This window comes from Chinchilla lanigera, unplaced genomic scaffold (assembly GCF_000276665.1).
Source record: "Chinchilla lanigera isolate Chin_1 unplaced genomic scaffold, ChiLan1.0 scaffold00074, whole genome shotgun sequence".
Classification (NCBI taxonomy): Eukaryota; Metazoa; Chordata; class Mammalia; order Rodentia; family Chinchillidae; genus Chinchilla; species Chinchilla lanigera.
The window spans coordinates 2,265,575-2,282,078 of record NW_004955475.1 but is presented as its reverse complement, the minus strand read 5'-3'; the positions used below and the strand labels follow the sequence as shown (position 1 = coordinate 2,282,078).

General features: G+C 48.2%; 2 protein-coding genes across 12 annotated transcripts in view; one reads left to right on the top strand and one right to left on the bottom strand.

Annotated features, from left to right (window-relative positions):
• The window catches only part of Pfkfb1 (6-phosphofructo-2-kinase/fructose-2,6-biphosphatase 1), a 64,492-nt gene extending 61,803 nt beyond the window's left edge, over positions 1-2,689 (top strand). For all 5 annotated transcript variants that reach the window (XM_013502856.1, XM_005401535.2, XM_013502854.1 and 2 more), the window contains 3 exons: positions 1,043-1,105; positions 2,068-2,132; positions 2,476-2,689. In XM_013502856.1, the coding sequence (XP_013358310.1) occupies positions 1,043-1,105; positions 2,068-2,132; positions 2,476-2,535 (188 nt within the window). In that variant the 3' untranslated portion in view covers positions 2,536-2,689. The remainder of the gene's footprint in view (positions 1-1,042; positions 1,106-2,067; positions 2,133-2,475) is intronic.
• Positions 2,690-4,062: 1,373 nt separating this feature from the next.
• Tro (trophinin) lies at positions 4,063-15,557 on the bottom strand. Of its 7 annotated transcripts, none has more exons than XM_005401530.2 (14): positions 15,462-15,557; positions 14,044-14,117; positions 12,588-13,763; positions 11,839-11,943; positions 11,665-11,728; positions 11,342-11,421; positions 10,784-10,875; positions 9,707-9,786; positions 9,571-9,613; positions 9,115-9,177; positions 8,461-8,575; positions 6,717-7,527; positions 4,456-6,625; positions 4,063-4,283 (listed from the first exon to the last, which is right to left on the bottom strand). In XM_005401530.2, the coding sequence occupies exons 2-13, from the start codon at positions 14,086-14,088 to the stop codon at positions 4,467-4,469; spliced, it is 4,833 nt and encodes a 1,610-aa protein (XP_005401587.1). In that variant the 5' UTR covers positions 14,089-14,117; positions 15,462-15,557; the 3' UTR covers positions 4,063-4,283; positions 4,456-4,466. The 7 variants fall into 7 exon arrangements, with proteins under 7 accessions (XP_005401587.1, XP_013358302.1, XP_013358304.1 ...); XM_013502848.1 differs by having other exon boundaries at positions 4,456-6,649; positions 6,741-7,527; XM_013502850.1 differs by having other exon boundaries at positions 12,588-12,686.
• Positions 15,558-16,504: the final 947 nt, after the last annotated feature.

The following is a 16,504-nucleotide window of genomic DNA, read 5'->3' as shown; positions in this document are numbered from 1 at the left end:
TGAGGAGCAGGATAGATGCCTAGAAAAATGCCTGTGTCTCAGGAGGCTGAGAGGCTGATGGCAAGCTTGGTAAGCCTAGGATGAGTCTAAGGGACAGAAAGCCACAAGTGATATTCTAGCTAAATTAAGGGAAATAGTGAGCTGTAGTGCAGCCTGGGTAGGGGGAGAGAGGGAGTAAGGAGAAAGTGCCCAGTAGGTAGGTATGTCACCTCCAGGACATTATAACACCTTCATGGCAGCAGCTTCAGACTGTAGAGGTGGAATAGGCAAGCTGTCCTCAGAAAATCCTGTGTTAGAGTCCCGTACTGCCGCTTCTTGGCTACATGACTTGGAACTAGTGCCTTTCCTCTTGAAGCCCCAGTTTCCTCATCCATGGATTGGGCCTAATCACCTCTTCCTCTCAAGGATACCTGTTAAGTCAGTTGGACAATGGGACTAGACAAGAAATTGTACATGAATATTGAAATCAGAACAACTTTCTGCATAACAGTCAATAACTGGAAAACAGTGAATCAACCAGTTCTTGTCCGTGAATCAGTGAGAGAGGGGTTAGATTAAGCTGCCCTGGGCCAGGGCCAATGCTGTGGATGTGGTCACATACCGTGTACACTTCTGCTATGGAACTGGTACAGATAATGTTCTCAATAAACACTTAATAGGAATTTTTGGGCCTTTGTGCTGATCATATTTGTGGAAGGCCTGGGCTGGGGTAGGAGGGAAACCTGCCTTTGTCTCCTGTTAGGCCTGAGAAAGGAGGTAGCCACCTCCACAGGACCTCCCTGCCCCTCCCATGACCTTCCGTTTGCCCATCTTTCTTAAGATCTTTCCTCCCTGCTCCTAGGTCAACCTGGCTGCATCATTTGTCCCTGCCCAGATTGCTTTTAGCACTGTCCCCTGCAGACTACAGCGTGTGTGTCTCTGCTGAGGCCCACTTGGGGAGGGGCGATGGAAGTAGGGGGAGTACCCACCAAGACTGGAAGCTGGGGACATGGTGCTGTTCCCAGTACTGCATGTCTGAGAGATGTTTCTTCCTCTTTTCCAGATGAGTTGCCCTATCTCAAGTGCCCTCTGCACACAGTGCTTAAACTCACTCCTGTGGCTTATGGTGAGTACCCCCACCCTCATCTAAGATATTCAGAGGCCATGAACGTGCCATCTGCCAAGCAGAGGCCTGAAAGAGGTTCCCTGAGTAGGCGGTTCAATGGTGCAAGGGGGCCTTGTGAAAGCAGGAACAGGGAAGAACTCAGTTTGCTAGATGGCTTGGCTCCAACTTTCTGTCTGTGCCACAGCACTGAGTACAGAACATTAAGCTGCCAAGGAGGGAGCCCTGAACGAGAATGGAGGAAAATTGTAGGTTGGGGCCATACTGAAGAACTCAAAGACCAATCTAGGCAGTTTAGATTCTCTCGTGATATTAGTTAGCTATGAAATGTTCACGAGCAGAGAAAGAACACAGTCAAGTGTAGTCCGAGGTATGATTAGGGCATCATGGCCTACTGAAGCCTGCACTGGGTACAATCCACAGGCATGGATCTAAAGGGGTTTCAGTAAGCACTGGGTCTCCTCTGCCAGCCCCAGACCCCAGTGATACATGCTCCTTCTCAAGGCTCCTTGGACTCCTTTGTGGCCTCCACATTTCTGATGTTGCTGGAACCATACTGTCCTCTAAATAAAGCCTCATTGGCCAAGGCAGTGGTCCAGGACTCTTTCACCTGTTCTGCATCTGAAATAGCTTGGAGCATCCACAGAGTTCTAACAGTCTTAGATTAGATCAATGTCTTATAGGCCATGAGAGCTGAAGGAGGCCACAGAGATTATCTCCTCATCACTTGCCCCATGTACAACGGAGCAGCCAAATCTCAGAGAAGTCAGGGCAGAGCTGGGAGGGTACTGCTTCTTCAGCCTGGCATCTTCCCCACATATCACACAGCTCACCTGCAACCTCCTCCCTATAGGGCAGGCACAATCTGTACACAACATGGAACTTGGGGTGATGGGGAAGGCCCTTCAGGGAAGACCTATGCTTACCTTGGGGGCTTATAGGCACATGGGTTGTTCTTTTCCAAGGCTGCAAAGTGGAGTCCATCTACCTGAATGTGGAGGCTGTGAACACACACCGGGAGAAGCCTGAGGTAGGTGAGGGACTCTGCACACAAGTTGGCTGTGAACACATGATAGAAGCATCCTCCCCCACAGAAACGCCACCTAACCCTAGAGATCCCAAGGGTTTCATATCAGTGGAAAGCATAACCAGCTTGCAGAAATTTAGAAACTACAGCCTAGGCCTGGAGCACCACAGAGGCATAGAGCTGGGACGATCCTTGCCTGAAAGGCCTCAGGCTCAGGTTACCCCAGGTGTGCCTGACCAGTCGGGCTAACTAAAAAATGGGTGCCTGATACAACAAGAGGCAGCAGAGGGACTGGGGCCCTGTACTTCCATATCCTTCCTATTAATCAAGGGCTCTCTCTTCTCAGAATGTGGACATCACCCGGGAACCTGAGGAAGCCCTGGATACTGTCCCTGCCCATTACTGAGCTCTTTCCAAGAATCAAAATGCCTCTGTCCTCACTGTCTTCTTCCTTTATGAGCTTTTTAATCATTTCTTTTCTCCTACCCAAAGAAGACGCTGGCCTGTGCCTTACTGGAAGAGCCCTACCGCGAATAAAGAAATCCTTAGCTGCTGCAAAACAGGTCTCAATTTTTAGCCACAAATAAGAAGCTTCCTAGCTCTGCATGAAACACTTTCTTAATTCCTATTCTCTGATCAAGACTTCTCTTACTGTCTATAGGAGGACAGGAAGAAGTCACATTTAGGTTTCTCTGATTGTTTTTGAGGTCCTGATCCTGATTTTGACCCAGCTTTGGTGCTGTAAATGTGGAATGGGTGAGGACTTTCCAGAGAGAAGAGAGTAGCACTGTGAAAGATGAGGGAGATTGCTTGGCAGTCAAAGTGAATGAGGGCAGGACACCTTCATCCTTATATTCAGACAATCTGGCACTTGTACCAAGTTCTTTTTTTCAACTGTTGTTGCTATCTTGATTTCACCGTCCATGTGACCGGCCCAACCAACAACCTGGCGTCACAGTCCCCTAACCTCAACACTATAATCATCTCCCTATTATTTTACAGATCATGGCATCCTATTCATGGTCTGACTTCTTGAACACAAGCATCTCACTCTTATCCAAGAGTTCTTACAAAGTTAGTCATGTGTGGTATTTCTTTAATGAACCATTTGTTCTTACACAGTACCAGGAACATGGTCCTTTGACTTCTCCATTGTCTCCCAATCCATCCTCTCCTTCCTCAGTATTCTTCCATCCCTAATCAGTTTGGATCCTATGGTCCACATCTTCAGCCACTCTCCATATACCAACTATAGGTCAGGTACCAGTGATCCAGTGGTAGAAATATTCACAGTTGCTGTGTTTGTTCTCTTGTTCGTTCTTCACAGCTACCCAGCAAGATCCAAAACTTGAGTAATCCATGTCTCCTTTTTGTTGGGATCTATTCGAGGTTTGCTTATCAGTGCTTCAAGTAGATCTATATTTATTTCCACAATCACTCCCAAATCCTGTTGAAAGCCAGGGTCACCATCTATTCTCTGCCATCCTATCCCATCCCACCTTCTCAGACTATATCTGTCAACTCCTTACCCTTCCATATCTACCTCACGGCCCTCTCTATTGGCTTTGGCCCCACAGTCTACACAATATGCCCAAGTCTCCTTTTCCAATCCCAAGAAAACCCTCCCTTTTCCCCATGTCCACCTGAATAGTTCCCCTTCTGTTCATCCATTTTCACACAAATTACCCAATAAATCTATACTTACTATCCTGAACTCTCTCCTTTTACCTTCTGTCCCAGGCTTTCCCAAGCTATTATGTCCTAGCCTGCCATGCTTTCTCAGTCCTCTCTTTCACTGAAGAAATACCTACTTTTTAGCCTCAAGCTGGAGCCCCACATTCCCCAAAAGCTATGCTGATCTCTAGCTTTTCTATGAATCCAAAATATCACTCATGACTACCTAATCACACGAAAAGGCAAAAAACAACTCCAATTCATTTTGCAAATTTAATGTAACTCTGATACCAAAATATGACAGCACACAAAAAGCGAACAATAGAGCAAGAAGAGAAAACAGATTTTTTCATGGCGTGTCACTCTTAGCTGATTGGTAGTGGCTGCTCAGACTGCTGTGAGGACAGATTCCAAGGCTGTACCTTGGCTCCATGGGAAGGAATGCTGCAATTCACTAGCGATTATCTGTAAACATTACACCTGAAAACGAAACACCAAACCAGAACACATTTTAGCGCCAAAGATACTCTTTTCTCACACTTCCTCCATCACTCATCTTCCCACTTAGCCCTCCCAACCCAGGATTATTTCTTGTATCTCCAAATATTATACCCACTCCCATGGGCTTTGGCTATGGAAATACTGCAATTACCTGAAACCTTACTAGCTGTAAGAGAAGCCACAGGCACCAAGACTAGTGGCCCCACCACCAAAGCCAGCACCAGTGCTTGGTCCACCGCCGAATCCAGAACCGGTACTCGGTCCACCGCTGAATCCTGCACTGGTGTTCAGTCCACCGCCGAAGCCAGCATTGCCGCTTGGTCCGCCACTGAAGCCAATACTGGTGCTCAGTCCACCACCAAAGCCAGCTCCAGTGCTTGATCCGCCAGAGCTAGCTCCAGTGCTCAGTCCACCACCATAGCCACCAATGCTTGGTTCACTGCAGAAGCCAGCACCAGTGCTTGGTCCGCCACTGAAGCCAACAACAGAACTTGGTCCACTACTGAAACTGGCACCAGTGCCGGGTTCACCAGGAAAGCCAGTGCTGGTGTTGGAACCACTGCCAAAGCCAATGATGGTGCTCAGTCCTCTGTCGAAGCTGACATTAGGCCTGCTGCCAAAGCCATCGCTGGTGCCAAGGCCACCATTAAAGCCTCCACAAGTCCCAAGTGTGCTGCCAAAACCAGCGCTACTACCCAGTCCACAACCGAAGCCATCAGTAGTGACCAGCCCGCCACCAAAGCCCGTGCTGGTGCCTAATCCACCACCGAAGCCAGCACCGGTGCCTAGTCTGCCACCAAAGCCAGCAATGCTGCCTAGTCCACTACCAAATTCAGCACCGGTACCTAGTCCACCACTGAAGCCAGCACCAGTACTCAGTCCACCACCAAAGCCAGCACTGGTGTTTAGTCCACCACTGAAGTCAGTATTGGTGCCTAGGCCACTATCAAAGCTAGTGCTGGTTCCCAAACTACCACTGAAGCCAGTGGTAGTGCTCAGGCTGCCACCAAAGCCAGCACTGGTGCTCAGTCCCCCTCCAAATCCAGCACCGGTACTTAACCCATTGCCAAAACTGAAACCGGCACTGGTGCTCAGTCCATCACTAAAACTGACACTGGTAGCACCACTGAAGCAGGCACTGGTGCTAGGAGAGCCACTAAAGCATAGGTTGGTGTTAGATGCACTGCCAAAGCAGAGGCTGGTGCTGGGAGCTCCACCAAAACACAGACTGGTGCTGTGAGCACCGTCGAAGCTGACACTGGTGCTGGGAGCACTACCAAAGCCAATGTTGCTGCTGGAAGTACCACCAAAATCAGTCGTGGTACTGAGTGTCCCACTGAAGCCAGCACTGGTGCTGAACGCACTGCCAAAGCCAGGGTTAGTGCTTGGTACACCACTGAAGCCAGCAGTGGTGCTGACAGCTCCACCAAAGCCAGCACTGGTGTTGAGTGCTCCGTCAAAGTTGGCACTAGTGTTGAGAGCATTGCCAAAGCCAGTACTGGTACTGAGTGCACTGCTGAAGCCAGAATTGTTGAGTGCACCACCAAAGCTGGCACTGGTGCTAATGACACTGCCAAAGCTAGCACTGCTATTGAGTGCACTTCCAAAGCCAGTACTAGTACTGACAGCACCATCAAAACCAGCACTGGTATTGATGGCACCGTTAAAGCCGGCACTGCTACTGAACGCACCGCTAAAGCTCACGCCAGTGCTGATAGCACTGTCAAAGCCAGCACTGCTGTTGAGTGTACTGCCAAAGCTGGCACTTGTGTTGACAGCATCCCCAAAGGCAGCACTGGTGCTGATTGCACCACCGAAGCCAGCACTGCTATTTAGTGCGCCAGCAAAGCTGGCACTCGTGTTGGGAGAACCACCAAAGCAGATGCTGGTGCTTAGTGTGCCACCAAAGTCAGAACTGGTACTAGAAGAGCCACCGAAGGAGACACTGGTGCTAAGTATGCTGGTGCTAGGACAGCCACCAAAGCAGATACTAGTACTAAGTGTGCCTCCAAAGCTGGAGCCAGGGGTGGGAGAGCCACCAAAGCACACGCTGGTGCTAAGTGTGCCTCCAAAGCCAGTGCTGGTGTTAAGTGCACCACTGAAGACAGTGTTCGTGGTGGATGCAGTGCCAAAGCTAGTACTGGTGCTAAGTGCACCACTGAAGGCAGCTGTTGTGCTGTTGAGTGTGTCTCCAAAGCTAGAGCTGGCTCCAGCACTGAAACTGGCATTGGTACAAGGTGCACCATCGAAACTAATGCTCGCTCCACTACTGAAACTAGTGCTCGTGTTCGGTGAACCACCAAAGCTAATACTTGATCCACCACTGAAGTTAGTGCTCATGTTGGGTGCACCGCCAAAGCTAATGCTAGCTCCACCGCTGAAGTGAACCACCAAAGCTAATACTTGATCCACCACTGAAGTTAGTGCTCATGTTGGGTGCACCGCCAAAGCTAATGCTAGCTCCACCGCTGAAACTAGTGTTAGTGTTGGGTGTACCACCAAAGCTAATGCTGGCTGTACTGCTGAAACTAGTGCTAGTGCAGGGCGCGCCACCAAAGCTAATGCTCGCTCCACCACTGAAACTGGTAATAGTACTGGGTGCACCACCAAAGGTAATACTGGCTGTGCTGCAGAAATTGGCACTGGTACTGGGAGTGCCACCGAAGTTGATGCTGGCTCCACCACTGAAACTAGTGCTAGTGCTGGGTGCGCTACCAAAACTAATATTGGCTACGCTGCTGAAGCTGGCACTGGTACTAGGTGCGCCACCAAAGCTAATGCTCGCTGCACTGCTGAAGCTTGCACTCGTGCTGGGTGCATCACCAAAGGTAATACCACCTCCACCACCAAAGCCACCACCGGAGCTGGGCGCGCCATTGAAGCTCATACTAGCACCATCACTGAAGCTATCCCTGGTGCTAGCTTCTTGGTTGAAGTTGCCATTGGTGGTGGCATCTGCATTTTCTTGGGCTCTAGCTTCAATTTCAAATGAAAATCTGCTCCAGGCCTGCGTGTCATCACCTAACTCTTCCCTTGTTAGGCAGTCAATATCCATGTCATCCCAGTTCCAGGGCCCAGCCACAGCTTCCTCTCCAATCCCCATTTGGGCTCTTGCCTCAGCCCTGGCCTCAGCCTCAGCCACAGCCACAGCTGCAGCTTGGACTTCCATCTCCACCGCTTCCCGATACTGAGCAGCCCAGTCCTTGGGGTCTTTCTTCTGTACCTGAAGTGGAAATTACAATCATTATAAGAAAAATAACCCTTTTAATTATGGATGAGATACCTCTTAGTAGCAATAATTCTAAAAAAAGTCTTACTTATTGAGACTCTATCATGGATCAGTTCTCAGATCTGATTTCAGCTCTGATAACTTACATGTGATATGACCTTGGACAAGTCACTTAATGTCACTGAGCCCAAATGTCTTCATAATACGGGAGGTGGATTAGGGAGGGCAGAGAAAGGGAATGTAAAAAAAGAATTACGATGTGCTATATACATGTACCAGTCCCCCATGACAAATGTAGCCATATGTACTGCAAACATGTAATAATAAAAATTGAAGAGATGTAAAGAGATAAAAGTATGCTATGATCTAATTATCTATGTGTCTACCAAATTTGTATGTTGAATATCCAACCCTAATGTGACTGTATTTGGAGATAGGTCCTTTATGGAAGTAATTCCAGTTAAATAAGGTCAGAAGAATAAGGGGTGATCCAGTAGGTTTCCAGAGAGTCAGGGCTTTCTGCCCTATGATGACCCAGTAAGAAGGCATTTATCTGTCAGCCAGGAAGACAGCCCTCATGAGCGGCCTGTCATCAGAAACCTACCATGCTGGTCCTTGATCTGGGATTCTCAGCATCCAGAACTGTGAAAAAATAAATTTCTGTTTTTTAAGCCACCGAGCTTATGGTATTTTGTTATGGCAGCCTGAGATGATTACCACATCACAATGGGCCATAATTCGTATGTCCCACCACTGGTGGTTCAAGCCGGTGAGTACATGGTAATACAAAGTGTGAAAAATGAATGATAACATGTAATCTATATTGTAGCAGCATTCTGGGACATTATTGAAGCTTTATGTGTGTGAATGTGTATGTGTGTATGAACTACCAGTTGGCCTGTACTTGTCTGTCAGCAGCTCTGTTACCTTGCAGGCAAACTTGAGGACTTTCATCTTGCTAGTCTCATGGTAAGAGCGTAGGCCCCAGAAGAACTCATATTCAGGTGGTCTGCTGTTGGGGACCCTCTTGTATTCCAAGTACCTTGGAGAAAGGAAACAAGTGTTGCTTCTGATCAAACAGATCTGTTATTTACCCACTAAGCCCCAAATGGCAGACTCCTATAAAACAAATACTAAACAGTTCCTGGAGAAATATTTTCCAAGACCCTCCAGCCCCACACTCATTCCCCATACACAGATTATGTTCTCGGCTTCTAACACTGCACCATTTCCCATTGGCCCCGTGGAAAGTAATTACTTGGAGTACCTATATAGGGCATGATGTCACAGAAAGGCCAGTGTATCCTGCCACCTGTGAGGATTGCTCTCGGATGTGTTGTAAACAGAGAAGCCATTCTTAAAGCTGTCTGCTCGGAGCACACCCTCTCACAAGGGCATTATGTTTGATCTGGCCCAGTCCTGAACAAGTGCATCAACAGGAATTTTAGACTGCACTTAGTAGGACACAGGATGCCCATCCATCAAGACAGAATAAGAAAGTCACTAATGAAGCACTTTCTGAAACAAACTAGCACACCCAGAATACTTCCGGGCCAGATAAAGCCGCCAAACATCACTTACTTCTGCTTCACAAACTCGTCTGTGATGAGTTTCCTCACTTCCCCAAAAAGTGAATGCCTCACCCTGGCAATGAGAAAGATAACCCGTCAACACAGAACCGCACACAGAATCTAGGACTGTCTAGGTGAGAGCAGAGCCATTTCCTAACATGGAAGAGACCTCTAGCACATGGGGAGTCTCAACAAAGTGAAAAACGTAGTGAGCACATAGCCACTAGGAGTAAGCAGTGGAGGCCAGGTGGCTCTTTGTCAGGGACTCCTGAAGGTCTTTCTTACATCTAAGAACAGACAGGTGACAGGAAGAAAAGGAGCACAGAGTTGAGAACAATTTCCCCATCCACCCAGCCCAGCAACTCCCGCCTGCACCACCAGACCACCAGGCTGATGCAATCCTGGGACCGTTCTCTCTTGCCAAAGGACAACATGGACAGCAAGCGCTGAGAGAGCCCAATCATACCCAGGGTGCAGCCCCAACTTGCGCAGCACCTCCCAGATGACAGCTACAAGGGGAGGCAAGAGGAGACAGGGACAGAAAATGAGCACGTGGAATTCAGACCGTGGCTACCCCTTTGGCTTCATGCCTAGCCACTCACCTTCACTGGCCTTGTTGCCATTCATAAAAATGACACTCAGAATCACCATGAGGAGGCCCAGCTTGGGTGTATCCTTGGTCCTAAGGGAATAATAGGACAGAGAGAAATTTTATGTCCAGGAGCCACCTGCAAGACCTACCAGACAGCTCACTGGGCTGAATCCTTCCCACATACCTCAGATATGGGAGAATTCTGCCCAATCTACGATTCCAGTTCTACATGACCCCAGGTAAGGCACTTAAGAGTCATAAGCAACAGTCTCCTACTCAGTAAGATGGGAAAGTCACATTCTAACCAAGTCCTGGGTTGCCAAGAAGATGGAAAATGCATGTCAAACTGATACAAGTACTCAATCAGTGTGAGTGCTTTCTCAGAGCCCTCAGCCCTGTGACAGCTCAGTGCCCCAGTGATAACACTCCTTGTTAACTTGGGAAAGTTCCCAAGATCCCTCTGTCATACCCCTATCTATGTAATAAGGAGGTGCAGCTATAGCATGGTCTCTTTGATGTGATGCTATGGTCGTTCTGCCAGTCTCACTTCAAGTGTCAGCTATGACTTTATTCTTGGTCATTCCTTGTTTGGGCTGGTTTATCTCCTAGGTGTGAGTCTAGCTTTCCCAGTTAGACTAGGTGCTCCCGCAGGTCAAGGACAGCAGTTCTCCTTTTCTAACTCTCCACAAATATTAGGGAGTAAGCACTACACAAAGGCAGGCCTTTCTTATCCTTTGAGCATAATGATGCCACACTCTCCCTTGAGAAGCTCTCTTTCAAGAATCTCTCTGCCAAGGCTAGGTTAGGCATTCAGTAGGAAAAGATAAGCAACAAGAGGTCTATTGTCCAGGAAACTTTCTGAACAGACAGCTAAACTGACAACAGAAATGCCCCACCCCAGCCTCCTGCACCCTTCAGTTAATCCTAATCAGGAACCACTACTGCACACACGGCTCCAACCACGTGCAAGAGCTGTGTCAGGAACTTTTTAGTCCTTGTCTACAGAGGCTGTCAGAAGAGAGGGCAAGGGTAGTACCATGGATGAAAGCAGAAGTCCCCCTTCCACCCTAACCCTTTCCCAGCTTACGTTCCCAGTATGCCTGCAGAGGATTCCCGAGTACTGATGAGAATATACAAGCTACTTTGCTTATCGATTTCCTTCAGATTGACACGAAACATCTGCCAAGTAAAAGAATAACTTATGAATCATAAAATTCAGCTTAGCATCAAACAGCTTCCCAGGCATCTTGCAGCTCCCCATGTACCTGGGGGTTTTGCATACATGAAACATTAGTGAGGTAATGCATGAAAAACTCATAACTAAGTGTCCAGAACACGGCAAATATGCAACAAGTGTACCCTTACAAACGTAAGGTGACAAAGAGATGAATATTGCAAATATGTGACAGGATGTGTCCAGCAGCAGACAGAAGCCAGGACTAAGTTGGGTGGCTTGGGTCCTCGTTACGCTTTTACCACTGAGATACTACATAACCCATGGCTGTTCTAGGCCTTACTCTGGGCCACTGTCTGCCGCTCTGCACAGTGATAGGGCTGTATTAGCAGGTCCCCAGAAGGAACGTTGCTCACCTTTGTTCCAGTCAAGGTTTGCCCAATGCCTCCACCCCCCAGGGTGTCCCTTTACCTTCTCCAGAGCGTAGCTTGCTCTTTCAATGATCTCTGGGAAATATTCATCATATTCTTGGATGACATCTTTCAGCATGTCTGCAGGAAGCGAGAGGTGAGAGCAGCTGGGCTGAGCAGGGGCCACAGAGCTCTACCCCTTTTGCCAGCTCTGTGGAGTCAGTGCAACTAGATTAATGAGTGGTGCTGGCCACAGTGAAGTATAAGCGGGGCAGAGATGGAGATATGATAGAACAACAAGGCCATACAGGTAAAAGGTTACCTGCAGGCCATGAGGAAAGAGGAGAAAGAATAGCTTGACGGGGAAGGGTGTTAAGAGACTACCTGAACGCTTGATGGGGATCTTTGTCTGGTCCTTAACCAGGAGGTATTTCACCAACTTATTTGCCTGGGAGAAGAGGAACAGATGAGGAAATGTGAATATATTTGCAGAACACTTGACGGAAGAGAAGAGAACAGCCAAAGAAGAAAAGAGACCAGGCAGCATTGGATTCTTACCCTTTCTTGCAAAATGGCCACATCTCGGGGTGGTGGAAGCCTTCGGCCCCATGGGATCCTCCTGTAATTAATGCCACTTCTCTCTTCCCCACTCAGATGCTTGGACTTCATAAAGAAGGAAGGTCCAGAGTCAATCAGTGAAAAAGATTGTTGTCTCCTCATTCTGTTCTAAAAAACATCCCTCCAACACCCCTTGTAGTGGGTCTTGACCCTTCCATTAGCCACTCTGAGTCCTAGGCTTTTCTTTCACTATCTTCCAAATTGGAGTCTCATTCCCCTGCTATGGCAGGAACAACCCAAGGGCAGGGTCTGGGACGTCTCATCTTCCTTGGGTACCACTGAACTCTGCTAGCTGTAACCCTTGGGCATTTCATGTCACTTCCCTGGAATTCTATCTTGTTATCCATATAATGTAACCTATGGTCTCTAGTTAGTAAGAATTATTTTCAAGACATAAAGGGATAACGTGTAAATGTACCCAACAAGCCTGGCACATGGTAACTACTATATAAACACAAGGTGAATTACATAGGTTGTATCTAAGTACACAGATGTCTTATTTCCCCAGCAATCTGTGAAACGCTAGAAACAAATTATATCACATTTTTCTTGGCATATCCTAAAGCCTATCTGAACACAGGCAATAGTGCAAAGTAAAAGGCTCAGTAAAGGTATATAGAAGAAATAAAAAACCTAGACAGATAAGAATAGAAAAGCACAAAAGTTAAGGATACTGTCAGATAGCTCACCTTTCGGTTCCTCTTGCCCCGGGTCCTAGTTGTGGGTTCCAGACTCAACTGAGCCAGATAGTCATCAGCCAGGGCCTGGACAGCAGTAGCAACCTGAGTCTCAAGGGCATTTAAACTAGACTGAGAGGGGGCCATCTTGGCCTGGCTCCCCTGGTCAGCAATCTGGGTCTCGCTTTCAGTTCCCTGAGCCTTTGTGACAGCCTTTCGAGCCCGAGACCCTCTCTTGACCCGAAGGCTGGCTGCTAGGGCTTGGTTCGTAACCATGTGAGTGGCAGACAGAGCCTCAGAGACCTCAAAAACAGAATTTGGGCACTTACTGACAACCTTCTTGCCCTTAGATTTTTTGGGCCGGAGAGCTGCTGCTGAGGTCTCAATCTGCCTAGTAGCTGTCTCAGTGGCATTTGGGGACTCAAGATATTCAGTATCAGTATCTGTAGCCTTAACAGTAGTCCTCTTGGCTTTGGAAGCTTTCTTGGTTCTGACAGTGGATGTTGTGGACTGGATATTGGCTGTCTCATTGGTAATTTGGCCACGGGTAGTCGCTGTATGGGTGGCAGCTGTAGCTAGTGAGATTTCACTAGCACTACCTAGAGCCTTATTTGCAGCCTTCTTAGCCTTGGAAGTTTTCTTAGGCTTGGTGGAGGCTACAAAGGCCGGAGAATTGGCGGACTCACTGGCAGTTGGAGCCTGGATAGTCTGTGAGATGACTGATAGGTTTGGAGCCTGCAAAGGTGACTTCAGTTGGTTAGTGACACCCTCACTGTCTGACGGGCAACACTGGGAGACCAGGGCTGCCTTGGCAGCAATTCTCTTCATCTTGTTGGCCTTTTTAGGTGGAGCAGTAACCGAAGAAGCCTGAATACTGGCTGCCTCACTAGTAGCTGAAGCCTGGCTGATCTGGGAGAAGATTGGTAGGTTTAAAGCCTGCAAACTTATTTTGGGCTTGGTGGCAATCTCAGTGGCAGATGGGACTGGAGGGGCAGCAGGTGTGGACTTAACAATAGCCTTAACAGGGGTCTTCTTGGTCTTGCTTTTCTTAGGCCGGTTGGCAACAGATGGGTCCTTGGTTGCCGCCAACAGGGAATGCATCAGCAAGACATTGTCCTCTTCTTTTGTCTCAGTCTGTACATCTAGAGGGAAGGGAAGCCCCAGGCTCCCAGAGGGAGGCAGAGGGCCCTACATACTTAGGGTTACGATCCTCTGGACCATCTTGCCTCCCTACACCCCCCTTTCCATGAAGGCTCCCCTTTTTCTGAACAGTATTTGACTGAAGAGGGTGGGGAAAGGGGAAGTGAGCAGGGGACAGTCAGGAAAATTTTCTATTCCTCCCACTCCATCATACAGTGTCTGACTCAGGTAGGTTACACTGACAGCTCTCTACAGTAGCAGAGGGCTCAAGAGCACTAAGTAAACTCAGGACAGGAGAGACGGCATGATGAAAATGCAGAGGCCTCACCTGGAATGCAGGCATCCTATAACCATAGCCATTCCTTCTATCCATCTTTCTGGGAGGCCAAGTAACAGCTGAGCCTGAGGGAAAAAGGTCTAGTTAGGGGAGAATAACAGGGAGGGGAAAATTCATCAGACGTCTTGCCTAAACTGAAAGGCAAGGGTCTCACCTACCCTTGGGCCCAAAACCTTTCAACTCCTGCGTTCTTCTCCATAGAAACCAAGGCAATCTATTTTCGGAGCATCAGCTCCTTTCGCTCCCAAGATGGCAAGTCAATTCTACATCCTGTCCCCGGCACCTACACACGCCCCCTACCGCAACCTGGCCGTGCGCATGCGCAACGCACAGAGGCCCCCTTAAGTCCACAGCTTTCCCAGAGGAATCTTTTCCTCAAGGCCATCAGTGCGCATGCGCCTCGGTGGACTGGCTAGTCTAACCAACTCATTTCCACAAACGCCTACTGCTCGCAGAGTAACAAGACGTGTAGGTCCCACCCCTACGCCCCCTCTTGATAACTGCATCACATCCAGGCCCAACCCTACCCCACCACCGGCCCCCTCCCTCTGCTCTGCAGTACCGCTTCGCGCCGCCCCTCCCCAACACCGCCCACCCTCTCCTCCGCAGTACAGTCACGCACTGCCTCTTTCCAATATGCCCCCTCCCTCTGCTCTGCAGTACTTCTCCGCACCTCCCCTTCCCTTAATAAGCCCCCTCCCTCCGCTCTGCGGTACGTCTCTGAACCGCCCCTTCCCCAGCACAGCTTCCCCCTCATTCCACGTCTGCAAGTGCCCCGGCCCCGCCCTTTCTGCAACATGAATACCTCGGCCCCAGATCGAACGGTATTAACCTCAGTATTCCCCTTCTCAAACCCTACGAAGTTCTGCCTTTTTTCCTTTCTCAAACCAGAACCAACCGGTTACAGCCCTTTCTCCCTGCTGAGCCTGGTTCTTTTCAGCCGCTTAAAAAAGATTCTGTCCCCTCCTTCCTCGGTCCTGACCCCTCTTTTCTGTAGTCCAAACCTTTCTGTAGCCCAAACCTTTCTGTAGCCCACACCCTTTCTCCTCCAGCCAGAACGGAATCTTGTTGTGTCTTATCTCTCTCCTGACCTGTGTCCTCCTCCCTTTTTTCTACCGCCTAAATGATCTCTAGACCCTTCCTTTCTACGATCCCAACTAGGTCCTTTGTATTGCCCGAACCGCTTCCAGATTTTTCTTTTCTGTGGCCCAAAAGGGATTCCGCTCTCTTCTTCCTCCCCTGAGAATCAGGTCCAGGCACCTCTAAACACGATCATTTTAATGCGTTTATATCCCGAAGCCCTAACAGGTTTTCTTCAAACCTTAAGGGCATAGGGAGTCAGGCACCTTGAAGCTGCAGAGCAGAAGCCCCCCACAGAATCTTCATTCAAGCTGGGAACCTCAACTCACCTCGTCCTCTCGAGTCCAGAAAGCGTCCGCTCTCTCCAAGCCTCTGCTTAGATATGAGCCAGTTGCCCCTCCTTGGCCGGAAGTGATCCAGCCTCTTTCCGCCTCCGGAGGGGGTCTGGGTCCCTGCCGGTCCGGTCGGCCTCCTGTCCTTCCTTACTTTAACTTTCCGTTCTCAATGCAGGTCCCTTATACTGTCTACTACCTCTGATTCAGCAATCATTCTCTTATTCTCCATTTGATTTTTCTATTCTCCATGCTGTACTCCTGTTCCTGGTTGATTCCTGTTCCTTCTAGAAGGAATGTATTCCTCCAAGGTCCCACACCAGTCCTTACAGCCCCCTCTAGTTACACGGAGTATTACACCATGTGTCTGAGGACAGAAGACTAGATCATAGATTAGATTCGTTTCTCTCTCTTAAGTACAACCATTTAGAGGCTCTAAACATTAAAAGGTGGGGTGCTCTCACATTAAATGTAATCAGAAAAAATTCAGTAAATATAAGAAAGTGTACAAAAGGTTTTTATCCCACAGTGACTATACTGATGCTTTTTAACCTATGGAAAAGTATTGCGGGCCATGTGCCTCCTTTACTGACACACTATATAAGTATTTAGGCTGTCTTTTGTGACAAAGTGCACTGCTCAGTGTAGGAAACAATTTGTGTCATTCGTTTCTTCACTCAATTATTCAAAGGACAGTAGAGATCTTATAAAAATGTAATAATACTAGAATGCTTCAGTATTCCACTTTTCACAATGCACAGATCATTCAGAAAGAAAGTAAATAAATATGTAACTTGAGCTATGCTTTAGACCAAACAGATACTAACAGACATCTACAGAATATCCCATTCAGCGGAGGCAAAATATACATTTATTTCAAGTGAAAATGGAATATTCTCCAGGACAGATCATAAGTTGGTTCGTAAAACAAGTCTTAACAAACTTAAGAAAACTGAAATTACATCAAATATCTCTTCTAACCGTGACAGAATGAAACTGGAAATCCATAGCAAGAATTTCAAAAAATTCACAAACAGAAA

Coding starts and splice junctions, on each gene's coding strand:
- Tro (XM_005401530.2), bottom strand. CDS start 14,088: ATGGATAGAAGGAATGGCTATGGTTATAGGATGCCTGCATTCCAG. Junction 11,944..12,587: donor GGGGCAAGAGGAACCGAAAG/GTGAGCTATCTG, acceptor TTCTTTATGAAG/TCCAAGCATCTGAGTGGGGA. Junction 9,178..9,570: donor AAGTTGGGGCTGCACCCTGG/GTATGATTGGGC, acceptor TCTCATTGCCAG/GGTGAGGCATTCACTTTTTG.